Raw genomic sequence first — 22,292 nt, forward strand, 5'->3', positions numbered from 1 at the left:
AGTCTTGCAATGGTCAGTCAGATGAACTGAGGCTAACTGTAGAGACAAAGAACCATACATACATTGAGTTTCAGTCTGCTGTACACATGAATGTGTGTTCTCTTTTTTCACCCATGGTCTCCTGTTCTTTTTCATGTTTTTACAGTGTGCATTTGGTCAAAAGCCGTAGCACGGGAGGTGTGTATGTGTCTGGCTATCTATGGGAATATGTTTGTGCTTCTGCTTGTATTTACAAGAGTGGGTGGATAGACCGTTTGCTTATCACAACACTTGATTTACAACATCCTGCTTGATGACGAAGACAGTCATCATCCAAAAACTTCTCGCACAGGGTTACGCAAAGCATCCCTTGAGTCCCTGTGGGTGTACATTTGTACGTCTGATTGTGCGTGTATGATGACGCTTTGTGGTATGTTTTCTCTGCACCTGTAGACAGTCATTTGTTGCCACCCCCATTCGTGCACACAGTGGCAGACACAAACACAATGTGGTAACCAGCAGTGGCAGAGGGAAGATGTCATATCCTCCTCAGTCTCATCTATTAGACTCTATTACGCTATTACATGTCTATGAGTCACGCTGAGGTACCACTAATGCAGCACTTAGCAGACCACTTCAAAGATGTCTGCCTCTTTTCTGTGGAATCTCTGTCTGAGTTTAAGGAGCTCTGGAATGACTAAGTTTACTGTGATATCTGCATACGTACAAGAGCCCACAGCTGCAGATGTGGGTACTGTGTATCTGTCTATGTGCTGTCCACCTGTCTGTTTTTTGACATAATTTAATTTTAACTTTTTATTCCTCTGTAGGCCACAGATAAAGCCAGAGGCATTATGTTTTTGGATTGTACGTCTGTCCGTCCCATTCTTGTGAATGTAATATCTCATGAAGGCCTTGAGGGAATTGCCTCAGATTTGACACAAATGTCAACTTGAACTCAGTGATGAACTGATTTAATTTTAGTGGTCAAAGGTCAAGGTCACTGTTACTTCATCCATTTTATTCTTGTTAATCTGATATACCAAGAATATTTTGAGGGAATTTCTTCAAATTTGGCACAAACGTGCACTTGGACTCGACAGTGAGCTGATTTGATTTTAACGGTCATTGTCATTGGGACATCACATTAATCTTACTCTGATGCACGATACCTCAAGTAAGCTTTGAGGGAATTTCTTCAGATTTGGCACAAACATCCATTTGGACTCAAGGGTGAACTGATTAGAATCAGGTTGTCAAAGGTCAAAAGTCACTGTGAACTCAAAAAACATGTTTTCGGCCATAATTCAAGAATTATAATGCTGCTTATGACAAATTGAATACAAAAGTTTAATAGGATAAAATGATGAAGTGATGCAATTTTATATGCAAAAGGTCAAAGTTCACCTTCACTGCGACATCATAGTGTTGTGCAAAAACACTTCTGGCCATCATTCAGCCTCATAACTTAAAAAAGAAGGCGAGACATTTGGTCGCATACTGAATAGTGACACTTATCTTGGGTCTCCTTGAATCTGCTGATTGTATTGATTTTCTCTGCTGTTTGGTTAAGGATGCAGTATGTGAAACATCCATGTTTTAGAATTTGTAACTTCTCTGCAGCAACATCCATATTTAAAGTATTGTCAATTATTATTTCTGATGACATTCCTTCTTACATTTTGCACCTTTCTTTCCACATCTCTCGCTCTCATCTCTTCAGGCAGCAGGCTTTGCTGGCAGCCATCAGTGAGAAGGATGCTAACATTGCTCTGCTGGAGTTATCTTCCTCCAAAAGGAAAAAAGCCCAGGAGGAAGTCATGGCTCTGAAGAGGGAGAAAGACAGGCTCATGCACCAGCTCAAACAGCAGGTACATCCACCACACGGGACCACCAAGATCTTTATACATGCATATAAATGATGAATTAAATTTACAGCAATCCTGGTCTCCGGAGGTTGACTGGCCTGCACATGAATCAAATGGAGCCTGGCCTTGCGGTCACCGTTTAGGACACGTGAATCAAAGCAGGACTACAAATTCAAACCTGCTGCAGATTATGAAGCCTTGCCTGCACTTAAACAGCCTCATGGGCAGACTTTTGAACTTTATAACCAGGAACAGATAGAGGTTAATAATTCCTGGTAGTTAACAGAGTAGACTCCCCCGCCTCAAACCACACTTACTGCATTCACTCATCATAAGCCAAGCCATTCAAGCAGGAGCTGTGATTCCAAATCCAGGGGCATAAACACATGAGGAAAGCTTTTCTCTTAACAATCATGTTGCAATCAGAGTCATTAGTTGCGCTCAAGGCACAGACATAGGCTGGTATCATTGATGAGTCACTGGCGGACTTTTGTGTCTCACATCTTCCGGTCAAACAGACAAAAGACACATACACACACACACACACACACACACACACACACACACACACACACACACACACACAAACCTATTTCATATTGCCCTGGCTTTCAATATAACCTGAGGCTGATGAAGGTATGTGGGTCATTAAGGTCTGGTCAGACCACATCAGTGACTGAGCGAACGTCAATGCTAACGATAATGAGCCAACAGCAGGGAGTCCACATATATGGTCTCCTGAGTCACAGGGGCTGCTGGGAAACATAGTGCATTTAAAAGTCAACAGATGCAGTGGCTGGGTGTGTGTTTTAGTGCGGACCCATGTTTGTTCATGTCTCGTAAATGCTAAACAGTCCCTAGGGGGTGCAATTCCATTCAAGGAATTTCAAGGAAAGCCCATTATCTGTTTATCGCCATTGGATGCGTCATGTTTTCCCGTTGGGTAACCAGCAGTTACAGTCCACCTGATGATGTGATGAGCTCTAATTGCAACGGAGTGGCCTGCGGGCCCGGAGCAGACGAGGGGAGAAGAGAAGAAAGGGAAGGTTGTGAGAAAAGAGGGACGGGGGCACATAAAATCAGGGTTCCCACAGTCATGGAAAACCTGGAAAAATCATGGAATTTTACAGTCTAATTTTCCAGGCCTGGAAAAATCATGGAATTAGTAAAAATCATTGAAAGTTCTGAAAAGTCATGGAATTTTGTTGTGTGTAATAAAATTAATTGTTACAGCAATCTTCAAGGCATGACATTCCATGTAGTTTAACAGAATGGAAAATGTACTCTGTAAGTTGGCTATAGACATGATGTAGCTCTAATGTGCATCGACTTAGAGTAGCATAATATATTATTACAAATTCGACATTGTAATGTGCCATAGTTGCATTAAAGGCTGCGCCATGTCAAGAAGGCAAACTAACTCAAACAATTTATTTTCTGCTTGATATGAAAGGCAAACTCACACAATTCTCATTTTCCATGACTAATACTGACTAAGCCTTCCCCTTTAAGATAGGTTATGTATATATGCGACGTAGTGTGGCAGCGTTTGTTATGGGAAGTGAGACTCTCCTCTGCATGTGTGTGTATAGAAAAGTATTATAACCAGGCCAGCAGGTGCTGCTGACAGTGAAGTGCATGCTTTTCAAAAATGGAAATTTTATTATGGTCCTTGAAAAGTTATGGAAAAGTTTGAGGCTTTGTCTATAAAAAAAATGTGGGAACCCTGTAAAGTAGATCAGCTTTCTTTGTCTGCTCATTCTCATACACACAATCCAGATTTCTCAAGGAGTCTTCAAGCACACATGCATATACGTCCATGTAAATGCTACTGCTAAGTGCAACTATGTACCAGGCAGTGCTATGGCCACCTAATGCCGGGACCATGTCATATATTAATGGTACAGGGGTTGTAAGGTAAGTCGTTCCTTTAGGGAGTCTTTGCACTACTTGCATTCCTTCCACTCGACAGAATGAGCTCTCTGGAGGTTATGTTGTTCAACATGACACACACCGGCTCTCTGTCTCCTGACCCATTGACACAAATATCAGGATAGGTCCCCTTCCTTCGGTCCTCCACAGTCAATGGCGGAAGGAAACTGACTAGGAAATGCCAAAGAATTATGGGACTCAGAGTCTCATAGGAGAAAGCTGATCTGTAGACAGCAGATAGATTACAGATAGGAGTGCCCTGTCTGACCTCCCCACATCCCTCCTTTGGAAGATCTTGTGTGTGTGTGTGCATAAAGCCGGCGGCCCAAGATAAACTTTCCTTTCTCAGACAGTTTGTGTCCCTTTGAGGCATGGCCCTTCTTCAGCACAGACAAACACACATATACAAAGATACAGACACACACACGAAGAGTGTAGTGTTTAGACTTCCTGAAGAGAGAGTCAGAACAAATGCGGCCCCATGTGGGAATTCTCTGAGTGGTCCCATCCTAGTGATGGATGGCTGAACGTCACCGGTGCTTTGAAGCTGAGAAAAGATGGATTTGGAATCCGCTGAGGTGTGCCATTTTCTGTGACTTTCTCTATCTTTTTTCCCGTCTTTTTTGGACGCACTTGAGCATCCACCCTCTGGCTACGCTGAAAAGATGGATTTTGTGTTCTCAGAGGTGCGCCACTTAGAACGGCTTATGTAAAACGATCTGCCTGCTTACAGCAGGGTCTCTGCGTTCCTCCATTTTACTGGGATAGCATGGTGAGGTTGCACACATGCAAACACACACAGAGACTTGATTAAAGGAGAATGTATAAGTGTTGTAAAAATTGTGCAGCCTTTCCGCAGCTGCCTGTGTGTTTAAGGCATTTTTTGTCAGCCTCCTGTGTCCGTATGTGTTAATACAGCTCAGCTCTAATCAGGACAGGCTTGTGATTTACAGAGGGCTGGGCTTGAGGTTTTGGGATGCAGCTGTGAGCACAGCAGCGGGATCACCACTGCCATGTTTACACCAGCAGCTGCACTTTGATACACAGGCAAAGACCACTTGCTGCACACACACATCATGCAGGCCAAATCTGTTATGGTTAGAGATGTCAATGAAGAACTCTCCTCTCTTCTCCTCTTCTCTCCTCTCTTCCCGAACTGCCACCTGTGTCTGTTCCAGACCGCCTGAACTACAAGCAGGCCTGGAGGCCATTACTTAGCTGTTTACTCTGCAAAGCCCCTAATTAACACTAATTAAGACACACATATTCCACCACACTGACATTTGATATGTGCACACCTTCTTCGCGCACAGAAATATGTCTGAATGAAGAGAATGGATGTGTATGTTTTTGCATGTGTGTGCTTGAATAAAGTGGATGGCCACATGTGGGCTGTCCTGACCGCACAGTCAGATTCTTCCAGGAGCAATTCATCACTTTGTTCATTTGTGTTTTTGTCTCAGGTCATTAAATATTAACTACGTGCACACACTCTCTCTCTCTCTCTCTCACACACACACACACTGAAACACATTCAAGGACTTTTGGCTTCTTATCCTACCAAATATGTTCGTGATTAGACAAACAGGTACAAGTAATATGGTTATTATTAGATTAGCTGCTAGGACAAAACACACATTAGCTATTTTTGAGAATTAAGCAACATTTTTAAAAGGATACTTTTAACAATGCTGACACCACTTAACAAGACTGATTTTCAACCAGATCTGTATCAAAACAATGGGGGTATTATGTCTAGATGAATTGTGGTAAAACTTCCTCCATCAAACCAGTGCCTACATATGACAAATGACAATCATTTGTCGGCATTTTGCCTGCTCTTCGGGTACTTCTGCATTTTCGTTTTGCCCACCACCCATACTGCCGCTGCCCTGATCACAAAGAGTATATGGCTGATCAAGAGAGTGTCCCGCCTCTCTCTTAAACTTAAACTGACATCCAGTCAAACTGTAAAGTTACTCAGTACTGAAAGAATATATAGATTATGTTACTACAGTGCTTATTTCTCACCTAAAATATTTTCAGAAAGGTTTTTTAATGCCCCATTTGGCTGTAATGGTAAGAGTTTGTGAATAGGAAGTGGGCACCATACTGCTTCCTGCACAGCGAAAACAGAGGCCGAAAAAATGCTTCCCAATGCAACAAGAGGAACTGCTGTGTCTCCGTTTTCAACTGTTATGCTTACACCAGCATACAGATCCAGGGTACAACAGGACAGGCCAGTGGTCAGAGTCGTAAAAACGTGGCCACAGGAAGCTACTTCAGCACTACAAGACTGTTTTGAAATCACACAGTGGGACATCTTCAGAGAGGCAGCAACACATGACAGTGTCACTGACCAACAGGAATATACAGAGTCTGTCGTTGGCTACATTAACAAATGCATAGATGATGTGACAGTGGCCAAAACAATCAAGAGGCATGAGGCCAATCACAAACTGTGGCTAACTGGGGAAATCTGTTCACTGCTAAGAGCCATAATGGTGCATTTAGAGCTGGAGATAACTGGAAAAATCTGTCTCGGGGGATCAGGGAGGCAAAGCTGCTGTATACCCAAAAACTATACAGCCACTTCACAAATGACAAGGACTCACATCATTTGTGGCAGGGATTTCAGTCTGCGGATATGCCACGATGATCTCACGTTTTAAGGCTAACAACACCACTCAGGAACATATGCTCCCTCCATCATCCAGTGACCAGGTGCTCCAACTGTCCACAGTGAGAGTGAAAAAGTCCTTGGCTAGCATTAACCCACGCAAAGCTGCCAGGCCAGACAACATCCCTGGACGTGTTTTAAAGGACTGTGCAGAGCAACTGAAAGATGTCTTTGCAGACATTTTTAACATCTTGCTCAGCTAGGCAGTTGTGCCTACCTGTCTCAAAGATGCCACCATCCTTCCTGTCCCAAAGAAGCCAAACCCAGCCTGCCTAAATGACTCCCACCCTATGGCTCTCATGCCGATATTAATGAAATGCTATGAGCGGCTGGTCATGCAGCACATTAAGTCCTGTCTCCCTGCAAAGCTGGACCCCCTACAGTTCGTTTATAGAACCAATCGATCAACGGAGGATGATATCTCCACCACACTACACCTCACTCTGTCACACCGAGAGAGAACACCTTCGTCGGGATCCTCTTCATAGACTTCAACTCAGCATTTAATACAGTCATCCCACAACAACTGATGGAAAAGCTGAGGCTATTGGAGGTGGACACTGGCACCTGCAACTGGGTCCTCAACCTCCTGACACAGCGTCAGCAGACAGTCAGGCTGGTCAGCTGCACATCCAGAACCATCGCTCACCCCCAAGGCTGCGTCCTGAGCCCCATGCTGTTCTGCCTGCTCAACCACGACTGCACTGCCAGGCTCAGCTACAACCACATCATTAAATTTGCTGATGACACCACAGTGGTGGGTTTCATCAGTGACAATGACTAATCTGGTTACAGGATGGAGGTGGAACAGCTTACAGCATGGTGCAGATCCCACAATCTCTTGCTTGGTGTGGACAAGGCAAAAAAGATGGTGGCTGACTTCAGGAGGGCTGAAAAACAACATCACACGCCACTAAACATTGATGGTGCTGCTGTGGAGAGGGTCAGCAATGTGAAGTTCCTGGGAGTTCACTTAGCTGACGACCTGACCATCACCACCAACACCACAGCAATCATCAAAAAAGCCCAGCAGTGGCTTCACCACCCCAGGAACCTGGTCTACCCACTCCTCACCACCTTCAGGGGCACCATCGAAAGCATCCTGACTTACTGCCTCACTTCCTGGTTTGGGAGCTGCAAGGCCTCTGAACAACAGCAGCTGAACAGGATAGTAAAGACAGCCAGCAGAATCATTGGTGCCCCTCTCCCCTTCCTAATGGAGGTCTACCAACAGCACTGCATTAGCAGAGCCACCTCCATCATTAAAGACCTTCACCACCCTCAATGGGCTGATATGGAACACTTGTGCACTTTTTGTCTGAAATGTCTGTTTGTTTTGGGATTTGATATTGTTTGTTTTTATTGCACTGAGGTTGCTTTTAGTATATTTATGTTGTTTTTAGTATATTTATTAGTGACTTCTTAATTTGCACAGAACTCAAATGCACTGCACTGAGCTGGTGAGGAACGGCATTTCTTTTCATTCTGTGTTTGTGGATATGCAGTGAAATGACAAAATAGAATCTTGAATCTTGTATTTAAGGACTTGGATAGAGTCTGTGTGGAAGCACCTACAGCTTTTACCATGTAGCAGCACAGTGGTTACCTCAGCTGCATGTGATATGACAGTTATTGTCCTGGCCTTAATGACAGGTGTCAGCTCTGTTACTGTTGCACTGAGCCCCACCCAGTCACACCTGCTAGTGTCAACACCTGAGGTCACAGAGGGCTGTACACTGCAACCTACCCTTTAACTGCACTAACCACTGGTCTGGTATCTGTCTGAGCCCTTCTCCATCCCTCACTTTTCATCTTTATCTCTCTCTTTTGCTCTCACAACAGTGTCAGTGTTCTCACCTTATCTAAGCAGCTCTTCTCCAATTTAAACTAATTGCTAACCTCTTTAATACCATCCACATCCTCTCCTGTGATCCCGACTGGCTTGTTTCCTCAGTCATTAGGCCTCAGCTCCTTATCTCAGCAGCGATGTCCCCGGGCCGCTGACTATTGTAACACCATCTCCCTCCCTATCTCCCCAGCTGACTCATGCGTTTTTGTCTCTTCCTGCCATGGCTGTCTCTCATTTAAACAAGAAAAGCCACAACATTTTGGATGAGAGATGTGTGCATGTCTTTCCTGCAAATCATCTTCATCTCATACGCAATCCCACCTCCTGGTCTGCAGTCATGTCTGCCCTCGGGGGAAGTATCTGCAGTTAAGGGAATAAAGCTGAGCCTGTCAATATATCTGCACCCACTCTGTCTATGTCTATCTCCCCAACAGCTGGCCTCAATGGAGTTAGGCCTGATTGTTAACGTTAGTCAGCCCAGGCTGTTATCTCTCTCCAAAGCAGTGATGTTGGCAGGATGACAGCCTCTTCCACAAACACTCACACAAATACACAGAGATGCACAGACACAAACAAAGGACACATAGTCTTTACAGGCATGCAGAAAGATACATATTTCAGCGAAATTTTAATCAATTACATGTAAAATGAGGTTGCTTCACTCGGGCCAGGACGCCTGTGGCCTTAGGCTACATGAAACACTCTAACTGTTCTTACTAGGATTCGTCTAATCCAATTAAATGATAATCTGCAATATGGATGACATCTGACAGATTTACAGTACTTTCATCAGACTCTCCGACTCACTCAATTTATGACCTGTCAAGTGTTGTTAGCGGCACAGTTTTTATCATCTTTGATGGCTTTCAACATGGTTTCCCCCCATCCAAGAATCTCTCAGCCTAATCATTGTAAGACCCCGAGAACATTTTAAAGAAACAAATAAGCAGTGTCGGGGAAATGAATGGCCTAGTGTGTACTCGTGTTATAATTATGCGTTATAAATTTTCTTGTTTATCTCCTTTTTATTTGACAGACGCAAAGCAGAATGAAGCTGATAGCAGACAACTATGAGGAAGATCACATCCACCCCCAACATCACCCACACCATTCTCACCACTTGCATCCAGCAAACTTGCATCACCGGAGCCTGCCAAGAGGGCCCCCCCATGCCAACCACCGACCCCCGATGGACCAGGTCAGTATGCATGCACAAAAAACACAGACACACACTCACCACCACCAGCAAGTTTGGACTTGTTTACACAAGCTGACATGTTGCGGGCTTTCATCTTATTTTTAAAGTTTCATATATGTCATCTCCACCACCAGTCAGTTGTGGTTGGCCTCGACAGCATAAAATTTCCCCTCTCTCCTTGCCACTGCCTCTTCCATCTCAAGCCCAGTACTTCCTGCCAAGTCAGTTATTCATATCATTTAGATAAGGGGCCTGAAGGAGAAAGCTGCCAGATGAGAGTTTTTGATCGATGGGATTTGTGTGCAAGATTAGTTTATATATCATTCATCTCTCATACGAGCTCCTTCTCTCTGTCTGAGTATCATCTCCAGACTACCCTGAGGACAACATTAATGTGTCTGATTGAAGAGAGCAGAAGAAGAAGAACAAACTGTTGTTGTTATCAGCACAAAGTGTTTGAGTGTTTGCGTGCATGCATCCAAGTGTTCATACACTAGGTGTGTGCATGCCTGTGCGTGCATACATGCACATAGAGGTACACACCTTAGTCTTTGTTGATACTATGTACCAAGATGATATTGCTAAGGGGGGAAAGTGATCTTCAAAGGAAGACAGAGATGATTTCACTGTCTTTCCAACAGCTGATAAAAGCTTAGTAATTTGAATGCAATATAAACTCATCACAGCTCTATTGTTGTCAAGAGGTTGTGATTGGGGGATTCCAAACTAAGATGAAGTGTGTGTTTATGTTTGGGGATTCAAGACGAATACCTGGGGATTTCCACCTGAGTGTACTCTCCCACTTCTGTTCATCTCATATGAACTATTTCATGTTTCAGATTTTAAAAAGGTTTCTGAAACTGCTGCGTAAATTGGAGTTAAATATGCACTGGGGTTCCCCTGTATGTAGTACCTCTCCAGCATACACACATGCATACAAGCACACGGTCATATACACACATCACCCCACACATGCCTTGGCAATATGTGAGATGACAGGATAGCTGGTTTTCATTTTTTTTTAGCCATTTATGCCTGTGGAAAGACCATTTTTGATTCCCAAAATAGTTTTAGGGTCTAGGGTTGATTGACATCCATATACTCCCTTTTCACTCTGATTCTCACACAGTAGAGTATATTTATGTGAGCATTTGCATCCTTTTAAACTACAGAATGAATCTACCTCTATTTTGAAGATTTTTGCAGCATAGCTGTAGTATATCGGGGTTTAAAATAGAGAATCAAATGCATGGAACATAGCTGAAACCTAGAAGCAATCCTGTAATCCCACAAGGATCACTTTTAAATTCTAGTAATTAGGTTACGTTATGTTTTTCATCTAACTTGCCAAAATGATGTTATCAAGCCATCAAGTCTCTTTATTGTTCTATTGGATCACAGAATACTTTGCAGGCATGGAAGGCTTTATATTAAACAGTGAGCTGCAGAGGATCATTTTTAGTATCACACATTACTCTACTTTGCACATATAAATACCTTTTATCCAATACGCTCACCAGCACTGTTTTACTGTAACAGTGTTTATAGTGTTTGAAACAGTAGCTCTCTCCAAGTGATATTTCAATTTTTCAAGTTGGACCGAAAAAGCCTCACAAAGAGAGTATTATTAGGGTTGCTGGGAAATCTTGTCAAAAATGTAGTGAATGGTAAAATAACTCATAAATCTGGGCTGATTGGCTGAATTTTTCTTATTATTAAAGCTGAATTTTATGCCTATAAAAGGGAACTGTGATGGCTCACACTTTGTATGCAACATTTTGGGAAAAATAGAAGTCAGTTTTTGTTTGTTTTTAAAGAACAGCATTATGAATACATTAAAGGTCCAGTGTGTAGGATTTAGGGGGATTGTTGTTCAGGTTTCAGTAAAAACCTCCTGAACGTCCGGATTTTGAGTTAGTTGAGAAATAGGGTGAGCACATATTAATGGGTGCTGGGCTAGCAGCCCATCCACATCAAGCCAAAAGCATGGGAGAAATACTGATATGTAACCATTAACCGCCTTATTCAGTGGTTCTAACAGTTTTAATCACTGGGTCTGTTTGTTTTGGGGAGAAAAAGACCTCTTTGGATGATTCATCTCCCAGTATAAACCTCCTGAACAATGACCATTGAAGAAATCTGAACCAGGAGTTCACACTTGGCATACAGAAAAAATTTCAGCTTGTAGCAATCTGCAATCACCACCACTAGATGCCACTACGCTCACCAGCACTGTTTTACTATAACAAATCATACACACTAATCCTTTTAAATATATGTTCGATAACGTGAAAATTTGTAAATTGCATAGATTTAGCCAAGCCTGCTGACACATTACATCAGAACAAATGAAAGATGTTTAACAAGATGCTATCACCCTCTTCTGACCACAAGCCTCAGTTAATCTGATTATTATTTAGGCAAGTTGTTTTTCTGTCGATCTTCCTCTTTTGTCAAGCACACATGCTTCAAAAAAACAACAAAGCCTGTTGACAGAGGTCAGCCAATCACCTCATGGCTTTTTCTCGTATGTGATCTTTGACCTCATGGGGAAGTTCAGCAGAGGTCAGGGTAAGGCCTCCAATATGTGCGTGTGTGTTTTTTTGCATGTGTGTGTGCACGCTGCTGATTGGGGATGTCAGGTCACACAGTCTGGATGTCACTAAAGTCCCTGAGGTGAGACTGTTTTCCCTCTAAACACAGGACTCCTTTAATCCCCCTCTTCCAAATGTGATTAATTACTCTATTTGTTTTTTCTTGAACACTTTGTTCTGTCTCTCTCTTATTGTATCCACATTTTTAATGGTGCAATTGCTGCTCCTTTCTTTTAATCACGTCTCTGCTGTTTTGCCTTTTACTTCTTCATTATCGCTTTTCTTCCTGGTGAATTTTCTTCCCACTCACATTCTCCCTCTCTCTGTCTCTTTCATTCTTTCTTTCCATTTTCTCTCCCTCCATCTTTCCCATTTCAAATGTAACATCCAAGTGCGGCCAGGCCAGTGGTTCAGTGCATTGCCTGGTCCAGGAACGCCACTCGAAGGATGATTGATGATGATAATGATAATGATGATGAAGAGGGTCTGCACGCTCACCCTAGAGACCACAATGCCTTTCCAAGATACAGCTAGTGCCATGAATAACATAACAGTGACCACACATGCTTTTTTTTTGGGGTGCATTTGCATTTGCTCAAACACATACACAAAGCTTGCACACCCAACTGGCACATTTAAGACACGTAAGCACAAATGCATACACTGTAATAGTGGACACACAAACACACTTCAAGGTTTTCCAGGGAGCCAAACCGCATGTCATTCAAAGCTTATTGCAACAGTTAGTGGGTCCATCCCAATCCTCTAACTATGCTCCCTGTTCTCTACATAATCTATGATGGACTCCGTCAGAGGACAGGTGAAATGTAATCAGAGGAGACAAGTACAGGAAGTGGATCCACCCCAGGTCTGCGTCTCAGCATGGAGCGCGTGCAGTTTGACGGGCATGTTGTGTTCATGTTGTTCTCGTTTAGCCATGCCAGCACCACTGCCAGATACTTGGCAGCGGCCTCGGAAGGAAATAGAAAACAGCCATAAAGTGTTTATCAGAGACAGAATTATACAACCTTTTCTTTTGGGTTGTTGCTGAGTTTTTTTCTAAGCCTTAACATGCTGCCTGCTTCAGGTTTATGAGAAGTAGCACATGGTATTTGGCCTGTTTGTGTGTGTGTGTATGTGTGTTTAACCTGGCAGAATGAGTGGTTATAGGCCTGGCTCTGTTTACAGGGCCTGTCACAGCCATTCACTGCATGTTAGCATTTAGCATCTAGCATGTTCCATTGAAAGGCCATTATATCTATAGCTTAGCTGCTTAGGTGTAGCCTACTGAGTTTACTGAGCTTGTCACAACCACTCAGTCCAACCAAATCCACTGTGGACCGCAGCCAAGGCCCTTGTGTGTGTTTTTTTTTTTTCCTTTTTGCTCTTGTGTAGCATAGACTCTACTTTGCTGTAGCCTAGTTTAGCATTATGCAGGCAAGATCTTGCCTATTGTGAGCTGCCAGGTCATGCTAACCATTGTAATGTTAGTGTCTAAGTGAATTAGCCTTCCTGTTAGCAGGGCTCTTGTCTGCACAATTTCAGCCCCAAGGAAACCCCTTGTGTGTTTAGTTATTGGTTCCTAACAGTCACACTGAGGAAAGCATTTTATGATATCACACACAGCCTTTCTGAATGAGGAGCATGACCAGGATTGTTTTGATTAAAAGCCACAGGGGGTTAGGAGGGCCATTCGATTAGGCAAAGAGACTCTACTGGTAAAGACATAACCACTGGGCTAGGGTTTGTACAGTAAATGGTTTCGTCTAAAAGGAAGCCATTTTCTGCCACACACATGCAGTTTTTGGAGACACAAATTACTGATGGTCAAACGGATGGATGATGATGATCTTTTTCCATGTTTTTCTAACAGGATGATGAAGAGGGAATATGGGCATGACGACCATCACTGTAGAAACCCTGCATCCATTTCTTCACAGTGAGTTTCTATTGCTATTGTTGCACTTTTCTACTAATTTCAGAGTTAATGTACTCCTTGCCAGGGTTTATATCAGCTCCAGATATTTTAATGATCTTCTACACAATGGGCTTCTTCAGTGGGCTCGTGTAACCATTAGCCGGGAACATTGATGGCACCACAATAACCACAGCGTTACCCAACTCTGACAGAAGAGAGTGTAATAGAACCCGGCTCCTTTTCCCATTGCTTATGAATTTCACTCGACTAAAGAGCCTCAGTTGTTTCAGAGGTTTAAAGTTGCCTTTCTATGAAGTGCTCATATGCTGGTTTGTACCGCATGCTGTGTGTGCGCTCTGTGGCTGTATAGGTAACTGCGTGATATTAGACCAATACACACCCCAGCAGCCTAAAGTGAGCCTACCAGGGCCCATAGGTGATAAAAACGACACAGTGAGAAAAACCAGAGATGGACAAGTCTGTCTCTCCCCACCTTACGTTTTTCAGCTGTAGTAAAGTTTTACCGCGCTACCCCACCCTGCTTTGTGCCAGTGTGTGGGGTAGTTAATTGCAATACAACACAGAACAGTCATGAAGCTTTTTTTTGTAAGGCTGCAAGCTGAAAAAGCATAAAATGAAGAATGCAGAGTCATAAAGGATAATTCCTGTTTTGGGGGTTTTATATCGAAGCCCCCCATAGACTCAGGATGCCTTTGAACGCAGACGTGTGGAAAGAGGTCTGTTGAGGGAGGGTGATGTGCTTGGAGCTAATACATGTGTGTAACACAAAGAGTGACAGTGAAAAAGAAATATTTGTAAATGTATGAGAGATAAAGAAGAGCAAGGGAAAGGGTGCTTATGCATTTATGTGAGAACCAGAGAGAAAACCAGGCAGCATGGTATGCTCATAGTTTCCAGTGCATCTCATTCTTCTCCCCCAGTAATCCACAGGTGGACCATCACAAGCAGATTCTGTCTCTAACCTCAATGACTTAGTAGTTGTGCACTTTGCCCTAGTGCTGCTTTCAGGATTAAGAGTCCTATGGCTCGTGTGTGAGCAAATGGTTTGTGTTGCTGCAGTGCAACATTTTAGTGTGTTTAGCTATGATGTTTGCGTGTGCGTTTGCAAAGTGTGTAAGTGTGTGCAAGAGAGCGTTGCTGAGCTATACAGTGCCGGAGCAGCCCACATAGCCTATAATCCAGTCCATGTGTGCTGAGAATGCAGCAGTGTCAGGATTCACCGTAATGAAACAGACCACACTGCCCCCTTTCTCCCTCTCTTTCCATCTCTCCATCTTTTTTCCATCACTCCTGTTCTTTCCACCTCTCCATAGATTTCAGCCTGCTCTAACGTATACTCCTTCAAGGTAAACGTAGAGCCGGACCCGTGACTAGCCTACTGCCTCGGTATCTCCAATCAGATATCATGATGGTGTGTGTATGCACGTGTGTGTGTGTGTATTAGAGCTTCTTATCCCGATCTAATAGAATAAGCCAGGCACATTAGCCTTTAGCACAGAATGGTGTTGTGGCTAGCGATATCAGTGCTGCTCATCTATCCACTGCTGTTATTCTGGCAGCGCACAATGCGAGCGCAGCTAACGTGTATTAGCCATTCTCAATGGGAGAACAGATGGGAGCCATTTAGCGGTGTGTAGCTACAGCGCAATAAGGCCAGACCTAATCCCCATATCCTGTCCCTGAGTGAGCCCTCCCTAATATGAGCAAACAGAGATGACAGCACCGATAGACAAATAGCCTGGGATCTGTGTGTACGTGTGTATATCGGTGTCTGTGCAGGCATGCATGCAAACTTTGATTGGTGTTCCTTATGGATAACCTTGACTCCCAGTGCTAGGCTACATTTTGAATTCCACACAAACCTAAGTGCTGAGTTTGAGTTGGCAAGTTCAAGTTGTGTGTGTCCAGGTGTGGATTTGTATTGGTTAGCTATGGTTCTCTTTAAAAAGGACACTGGGCTCTGATTGGCTCATTGTGGTTGTGTATGTCCTGCTGTTGATTACAGAGGTTTTGTTTACCCTCTTGGCCTCCCAGACCCCCCTCTAATGAAATAAGAATGTCCTTTTGGACAGAGAGCACAAGAGAAGGGGGTTGGAGGAAAAAGTGAAGGAGAACATGGGGCCAAAAGAGTGAAGCAAAGTGGGGGGAAGAGGTTTTCTGGAAACATTATGCTTTTATCCCACCGTGAAGTTATTTGTACTGAATGAAGCGAAAAGAAGCTGAGAGGCTTTCCAAGTGGGGACAGAAATATGTTTGTGTATGTGTGTGTGTGTGTGTGTGTGTGTGTGTGTGTGTGTGTGTGTGTGTGTGTGTGTGTGTGTAAGCAGGAAGGAGTGAGGCCTTGTTCAGGTTAAAACAAGTCAAGAAGATGGCTTTCATTTGCCCATGCTGTGTTTGCACTGAATACAATGTTTGTATGTCGACATTGTGTATGCCAGTAAGAATCCCACTTTTGTGTGTGTGTGGCTTAAGCAACTTTAAAAGGGAGTCTAAGTTCAGTGGGAAACTGAAATTTGGCAGCACATTCTTAATCCCATTTATTACTTTAAAATGCAATTTAGTCAAAGTGTCATGTTTGTGCTTGTCTCTCAGTTGCCTGATCCTGATTGTTTGGTTTTACCTTCAAGTCCAAGAGCTCCTCCTTATTAAAACTGGCCTCAAAACTGACCTGACAACCTATTAAACTCATGAACCTAAACTCCAGCAGCCATAGAACCAAAGCAAGCAGGAAACAGTGAATTTAGTTGACAAGACGATAGATCCCCCCTACAAGCGACTGACTGTGGGAGTTGCTTGGTGGCCCCTCTTCTGTCTGTTGGGAGTTTTGTAGGGAACTGAAAGACTGATACAGAGAGATAAGCCCTCTACAAGGTGTTTATCCTGCACAGTATACAAAGGTTTCTATCAGGATTTACACTGTTAAACCTGAACCTGATCAAATTTCTCGCTGTAAATATATTTCTTTTTTTAACAATAAATGAGTGGAAGGTAGGGGTGTACCAAACAGTTCAAAGCTCTGAAGCTTCATTGCTACATTTTTTAAAATATCTTTTTATTCTTAAACCCAGTATTCCTGCACAGTTGCATATACAGATTAGACTGCACTAATATTACTGGTATTATAGTATTAATTAAAGTGGATTAGAGTGGGGGCGGTGAAGGATTTTTTTGAACTCCCAAAATTAAAAAAAAATATTGAAAAAGATAGATGTAATCATTTTCAAAATATTCTGCTTCAAGCCATACTTAGTGTTTGTCCTTTTAAAAAAAACAACACTTTCACTGTGGTTAAAAAAACGTATTGCTCTCCTGCCTGCTGCATAAAAAAGTGAGGCATGCACCTGCATTTACAGGGTGGTCTAGCAGCAATCTAGTAGAATAGATCACATTTATTCACTTATTAAAGTTGATGTAATAATAAATTTAAAAACAATAACTAAACTAATCAGATAAATTACTTCTTCCAAATTGAGGATTTGGGGGATTAGGGATGTTTTTTAGGGTGATAGACATTCGGAGCTTCATTCTAAAACGTCAATAGAACTTTCAAATATAAAAAAGTAAAAAAAAATGAAAAAGATTAAAAAACCAGCGGGTACAATCCCAGTAGTTTATGTGTCTATCTTTCTATTCTGGTTATAATTGAGTTGGATAAATACTGTAAGCTGCAGAAAACATTTGATGCAGAATTTATTTATTTTTTTCAGTTTTTTCCAGATTGGTTCTGCTGTGCTGCAGTCTGCAATAGTTAGGCTACTACAAAAATCTGGTTCACAGACACATTTAAGACAAACAAGCTTTTTTTGCAAGCCTTGTGGTGTGCCTTGTGTACATTCAGTTAACTGGACAATACATTATCTTGGAGTTGAACCAGTTGTAAGTGAGAAACAGAGTTAGGTGAGTTTAAAAAAGTGTGATTTAGCAGTGTGTGTAAGAGAGGCACTAATGGAGAAATAGTGGATATGTGGCTGCAAAAGAATTCACTTTAAAGATTCACAGGCAGGATATCTGATTTTATTCACATTTCAATGTAATTGTTGATGGTGAGAGTAGCATTTTTTTGTTGCTACAGAGATGTTGTTTATTGATGACGTCAGACTTGTGGCATGCACTCTCCTCGGTACTTGACTGGTATTGCCATTTGGAAGATTATTGCTTTGCATGGCCTTTTGTTTCTTGGTGGTAGACCAATAGTAAAGGACAGCAACACCGTTCTAAGTGTGCTGATCCTGATGTTTGTGTTTTAATGACTATTCCGCTCTGAGGATTTCTCTTTTTTTTAACATTCTCTTATCATCAGGTTGTTGATGAAACCGCATAACACTTGCCGTCCGTAGAATTGATCTTGGAAAATAAACCCGTCAGTGTTCACTGTGAGAAATTACAGCACCTTTTAGTGTCAAGCGTTTTATAATTACAGTGATAGCAGTTTACAGCTCAGGAGTGTCTGTCTTTGAATGTCACCATGTTCACATTCCTTTAAAGAGTAAACAAAATGCCATGACATTTAATTTCAGGTCGCAGCTTTGAAAGAAGTCTGCCAGCGGCCCTACCCTTTTTTTTCTGCACTGCGTACCAGGATGAGTCTCCAGTGTAAACAACAATCACCCCACGCATTAATTACTACAAGCGGATGGCACATATTTTTACAAGGCGCCTGAAGAAATACCTGCCCCATGTAATCAACTCAACTTACTAAGCGTTAATTAAATAATCCATTGGTTTCACTCTGGCTTTGTCTAGACACTCAGGAGTGAAGTGAAAACAAGACAGTGGTTTAGTCTTATTTCATTAAATGCAAAGGTTCCACCTGTGTGTGTGTGTGTGTGTGTGTGTGTGTGAGAGATTTTGGGTAAGCGTGTGTGCTCGTGTATGTGTACACTTGTGTGTACTTTTTGGGCATGTTTTTCTGCACACGTGTGTAGCCATGCTGAGCAGTATGTCTTTGGTGGCCAGTGAACCACAGCTCGGAGGTCAGCAGAGGCGTCTGACCGAGGCCATCCCTTAGCCAGCTGTCAGCATCATCAGTCTGTGAGGTCAAAGGTTGTTCCACCAGATTGAGCATGAGTGGAGGGAAGTCGATATCTCAGTAACACCTGAGCAACAACATCTAAGTGTGCTATGTGATGTATCTATTTCTTGAAACAACACTTGAATTATTCACCCAAAGGCTGTCTTCTTGTGAGGGTCCACTGCACTGTAGGTCTTTACACAGTTTTTGTAAACTATCAATTTATCAGTATGTTACAATACTGAATTGGAATGGTTTCAATGCTAATTTTCCACAGTATTTTCCCACCAATATCAGCTGCACATTTTCACTAACTCTCTCATTGTTAGTAGCCCCTTTTACACTGCCTGTTCAAGGCGGGAATGTCATGACATTATTCTTCCTCGCCTTTTTTTTTATAATAAAAGGTACAATCACTGAATGGAGGGACGGAGTTGTCTCACCATTAACCTGGCCGCACGTAGTAATAGAGCCAAATCAATGTTTGTGTAAAGGAGACACCTGGCATAACGGGATCACAAATGGTGTTATAACATGTTATGTGTGAAATCCTCCTTCAGGAGATTTAAAAAGCAGTTAGCAGCTGTTAGCAACAAACTTAAAGAAGAACAGCAGCAGAAAATGTCCGCAAATTGGGAAAACAATGAATTCAGTGACCACCTTACCCCCCAGGCAGAGGGTGAGATCAATCACCATATAACATGAATGGTAAATGATTGTTGTTGCCATGTTATGCCATTGCTATTGTTTAGAAAGCGCTGCTGATGCATTTGTTATGACACTGTTGTGTAACATGTCACGCCTTTTATGGTTCTGGGATAACAGCATGCTATCTAAAATCGCACACTGGGACAGCTTGATACCACTCTTGTTTGGTTCTGTGTAAAAATGCAAAGGTGGAATAACGAAGGGACTTCGTAGTGGCCCTATAGCACGATATCTGCTAAAAAGGGGTAGTATTTACTACATTCATTCTGCTTTTCTCTGCTGCTAACCAAGAAAAGAAAAGTTGTTGTTAAGGTGCAGCCTTGTTATATTTGTCTTGTTGCCCTGAATGTAGATTTTTCCCCTTGGTATTCAAAATGGTATTTAATATTGGTATTTTTTTCATCATTTTGTATCAAAGTTAGAAATTACACTACACAGTCAACACTGATACATGTTTAAAACCCCATTCTCAGCCCCTAAAGTTTGGGCAGTGATTTTGCATTCTGAGGCAAAGGAGAAAACCCTGCTTGTGAAGGGAAGCTGTGTTTTTCTAGTGTGAGATAGAAGCTCAGTCTTAATCATCTTGAGTATTTGTTTACTGTGTTTATACTTTGGCATCATGATTAATTTGACAGTGATGTATTGCTGTTTAAAAATGCCACACAAATTATTACCTTTGAGTAGGTGAATGAAGAACGGTGATAGAGTTGCTTTGTCACTGTCTGTGTTTGAAGCTGCAGACAGACAGGACCCAGAGACGCTTCTTCAGCCCCATCAGACAGGAGCAGGAGCAGGAGGAGGAGGAGGAGGAGGTGGAGGTATGAGATAGGAGGAAAGGAACGACTTGCAATGTCGTGAGGCAGACAAGTTTATTCATGTTTTTTTTTGTGGTTTTCTTGAAGTTGTACACAGGAGAGTACATTTAGTTACCTGATGTGTGGATCATAAGGCAGGTTGTCGGAGTAAGCTCCCTTTCCACACCCACAACATGCTCATTACACACGCAAAGACATGGCCACACACACACAATCGCTTGTGCAAACCTATAAATGTGCAGGAGTGAAGACAACAGATTTTGTAATTCTAGTTCTATGATTGCAGGTAAATTCCTACTTGTCAGTGCTTTTCAATGCAATGGAAATTTGCATGTGTTATTAAATTTTTGCAGTCTTTGTGGGACAGCCATTTTAAAATGGACATCCTATAGATGGATGCTTGGGGTCATTGTTTGCGTGATCCTGTTCATACACTGATCCAAAATAAAAATCATAAGAGCTAGAACATTAATTCTTCTTGCAGCACAAAGTTAAGGCTTTTGTCTTCCTCATCATCACGATGTATGCTTGTAATGACGCTATGGTGCAACATTACGTGTGGTACAAAAATGTATGGTAGTGCCAGAGGGATGAGTGATAAATACATCACAACATCTTTGCACTTGTAACCCCCTAACCCATATTTTAAAAAAACTAAATAATGTACATATTTTAAATAACTTATGGAGTGTTAAGAATTTTTTTCTTTCTTTTTTTTTTTTTTACATTAAAAAATCTTTTGGATCGATGTGTTTTGTGTTTTTTTATTTTGTAAAATCTGATGAGGAAACGTCTTTTTTTTTTTTTAATGATACGATTGCAATACTTTTATAGAATCAGATTTACTTATTTGATTATGGTTTATTGACTAGCATAAACTTTAAGATTAGGTGTACTGACTTTAGGGATAAGAAGCATTTGGAGATACTCCAAGAAATGACATCACAATAAGCAAAAATACCAATGTAGACAGTGACGGACATTTTGTACTGCAGAGTTCAAAGGGTTAATTGTATAGGTCCGAACTTAACTGACCTTTCTGCTATCTGAAAAGAGGTGGTGGAAGTGATTCAGAGGCTCATCATCTCACACTATTTCCAAGAGTGGCAAGCCTTTCTCTTGTACAAGCCATCCAAGTGGGAGCAAAATGAGATTTGTCCTGCGGTCGGTGATGGTGGCCTGAGTCAGCATCCCCTTGCGGCCACAGTGGGCCATGAGCCGAGAAATTTTTCACTGGTCACGCTCTCCAGTGTCCCAAGGTTATTCCAATTGCTTTACTTTATAAATGAGTTCTGCTTTAATATTGTTTAAGGAATTCATTTTATTAGCAGTTTAGTTCCAGCTTTGTTTTGTGAAGCTTAACTTTTAGTAAATTTGGAGTAAAAATGTATTTATAATCGGTCAATTTGGGTCAAGCGTGTCCTTGAACCTTTTGAAGATTTGTATTTTATACGGTCTGGTTGACAGCAAATAACCTCAGTGCTGCCTGTCTCTCCTTTTGAACTGTGCACTGCTGAGTGCTCTGACCTCACAAGCTTTATTAAAGCATTATGCTACAATGTGGTAGTTAAGTGTTTTTCCCAGCAGTTGTTGTTCGGGGTTTTTAGTTCAAGTGCACAAACATGCCTGCCAGAAGACAATAAGCACTTACTTTTCTTTCTCTGGTATGTAATTGAAATGACGCTATAGTGCTTTCTCATTTACGACCACTAATTCGCT

General features: G+C 42.1%; 1 protein-coding gene across 4 annotated transcripts in view; it reads left to right on the forward strand.

The window, feature by feature from the left end:
- LOC121946446 (ERC protein 2) overlaps positions 1 to 22,292 on the forward strand; it is a 191,855-nt gene that overhangs the window by 133,364 nt on the left and 36,199 nt on the right. For all 4 annotated transcript variants that reach the window (XM_088082112.1, XM_088082109.1, XM_088082111.1 and 1 more), the window contains 3 exons: positions 1,703 to 1,850; positions 9,345 to 9,506; positions 13,974 to 14,039. In XM_088082112.1, the coding sequence (XP_087938238.1) occupies positions 1,703 to 1,850; positions 9,345 to 9,506; positions 13,974 to 14,000 (337 nt within the window). In that variant the 3' untranslated portion in view covers positions 14,001 to 14,039. The remainder of the gene's footprint in view (positions 1 to 1,702; positions 1,851 to 9,344; positions 9,507 to 13,973; positions 14,040 to 22,292) is intronic.

The sequence above is a fragment of the Plectropomus leopardus genome, chromosome 9 (assembly GCF_026936395.1).
Source record: "Plectropomus leopardus strain MGB_pleo_1.0 chromosome 9, ASM2693639v1, whole genome shotgun sequence".
Lineage (NCBI taxonomy): Eukaryota > Metazoa > Chordata > Actinopteri > Perciformes > Serranidae > Plectropomus > Plectropomus leopardus.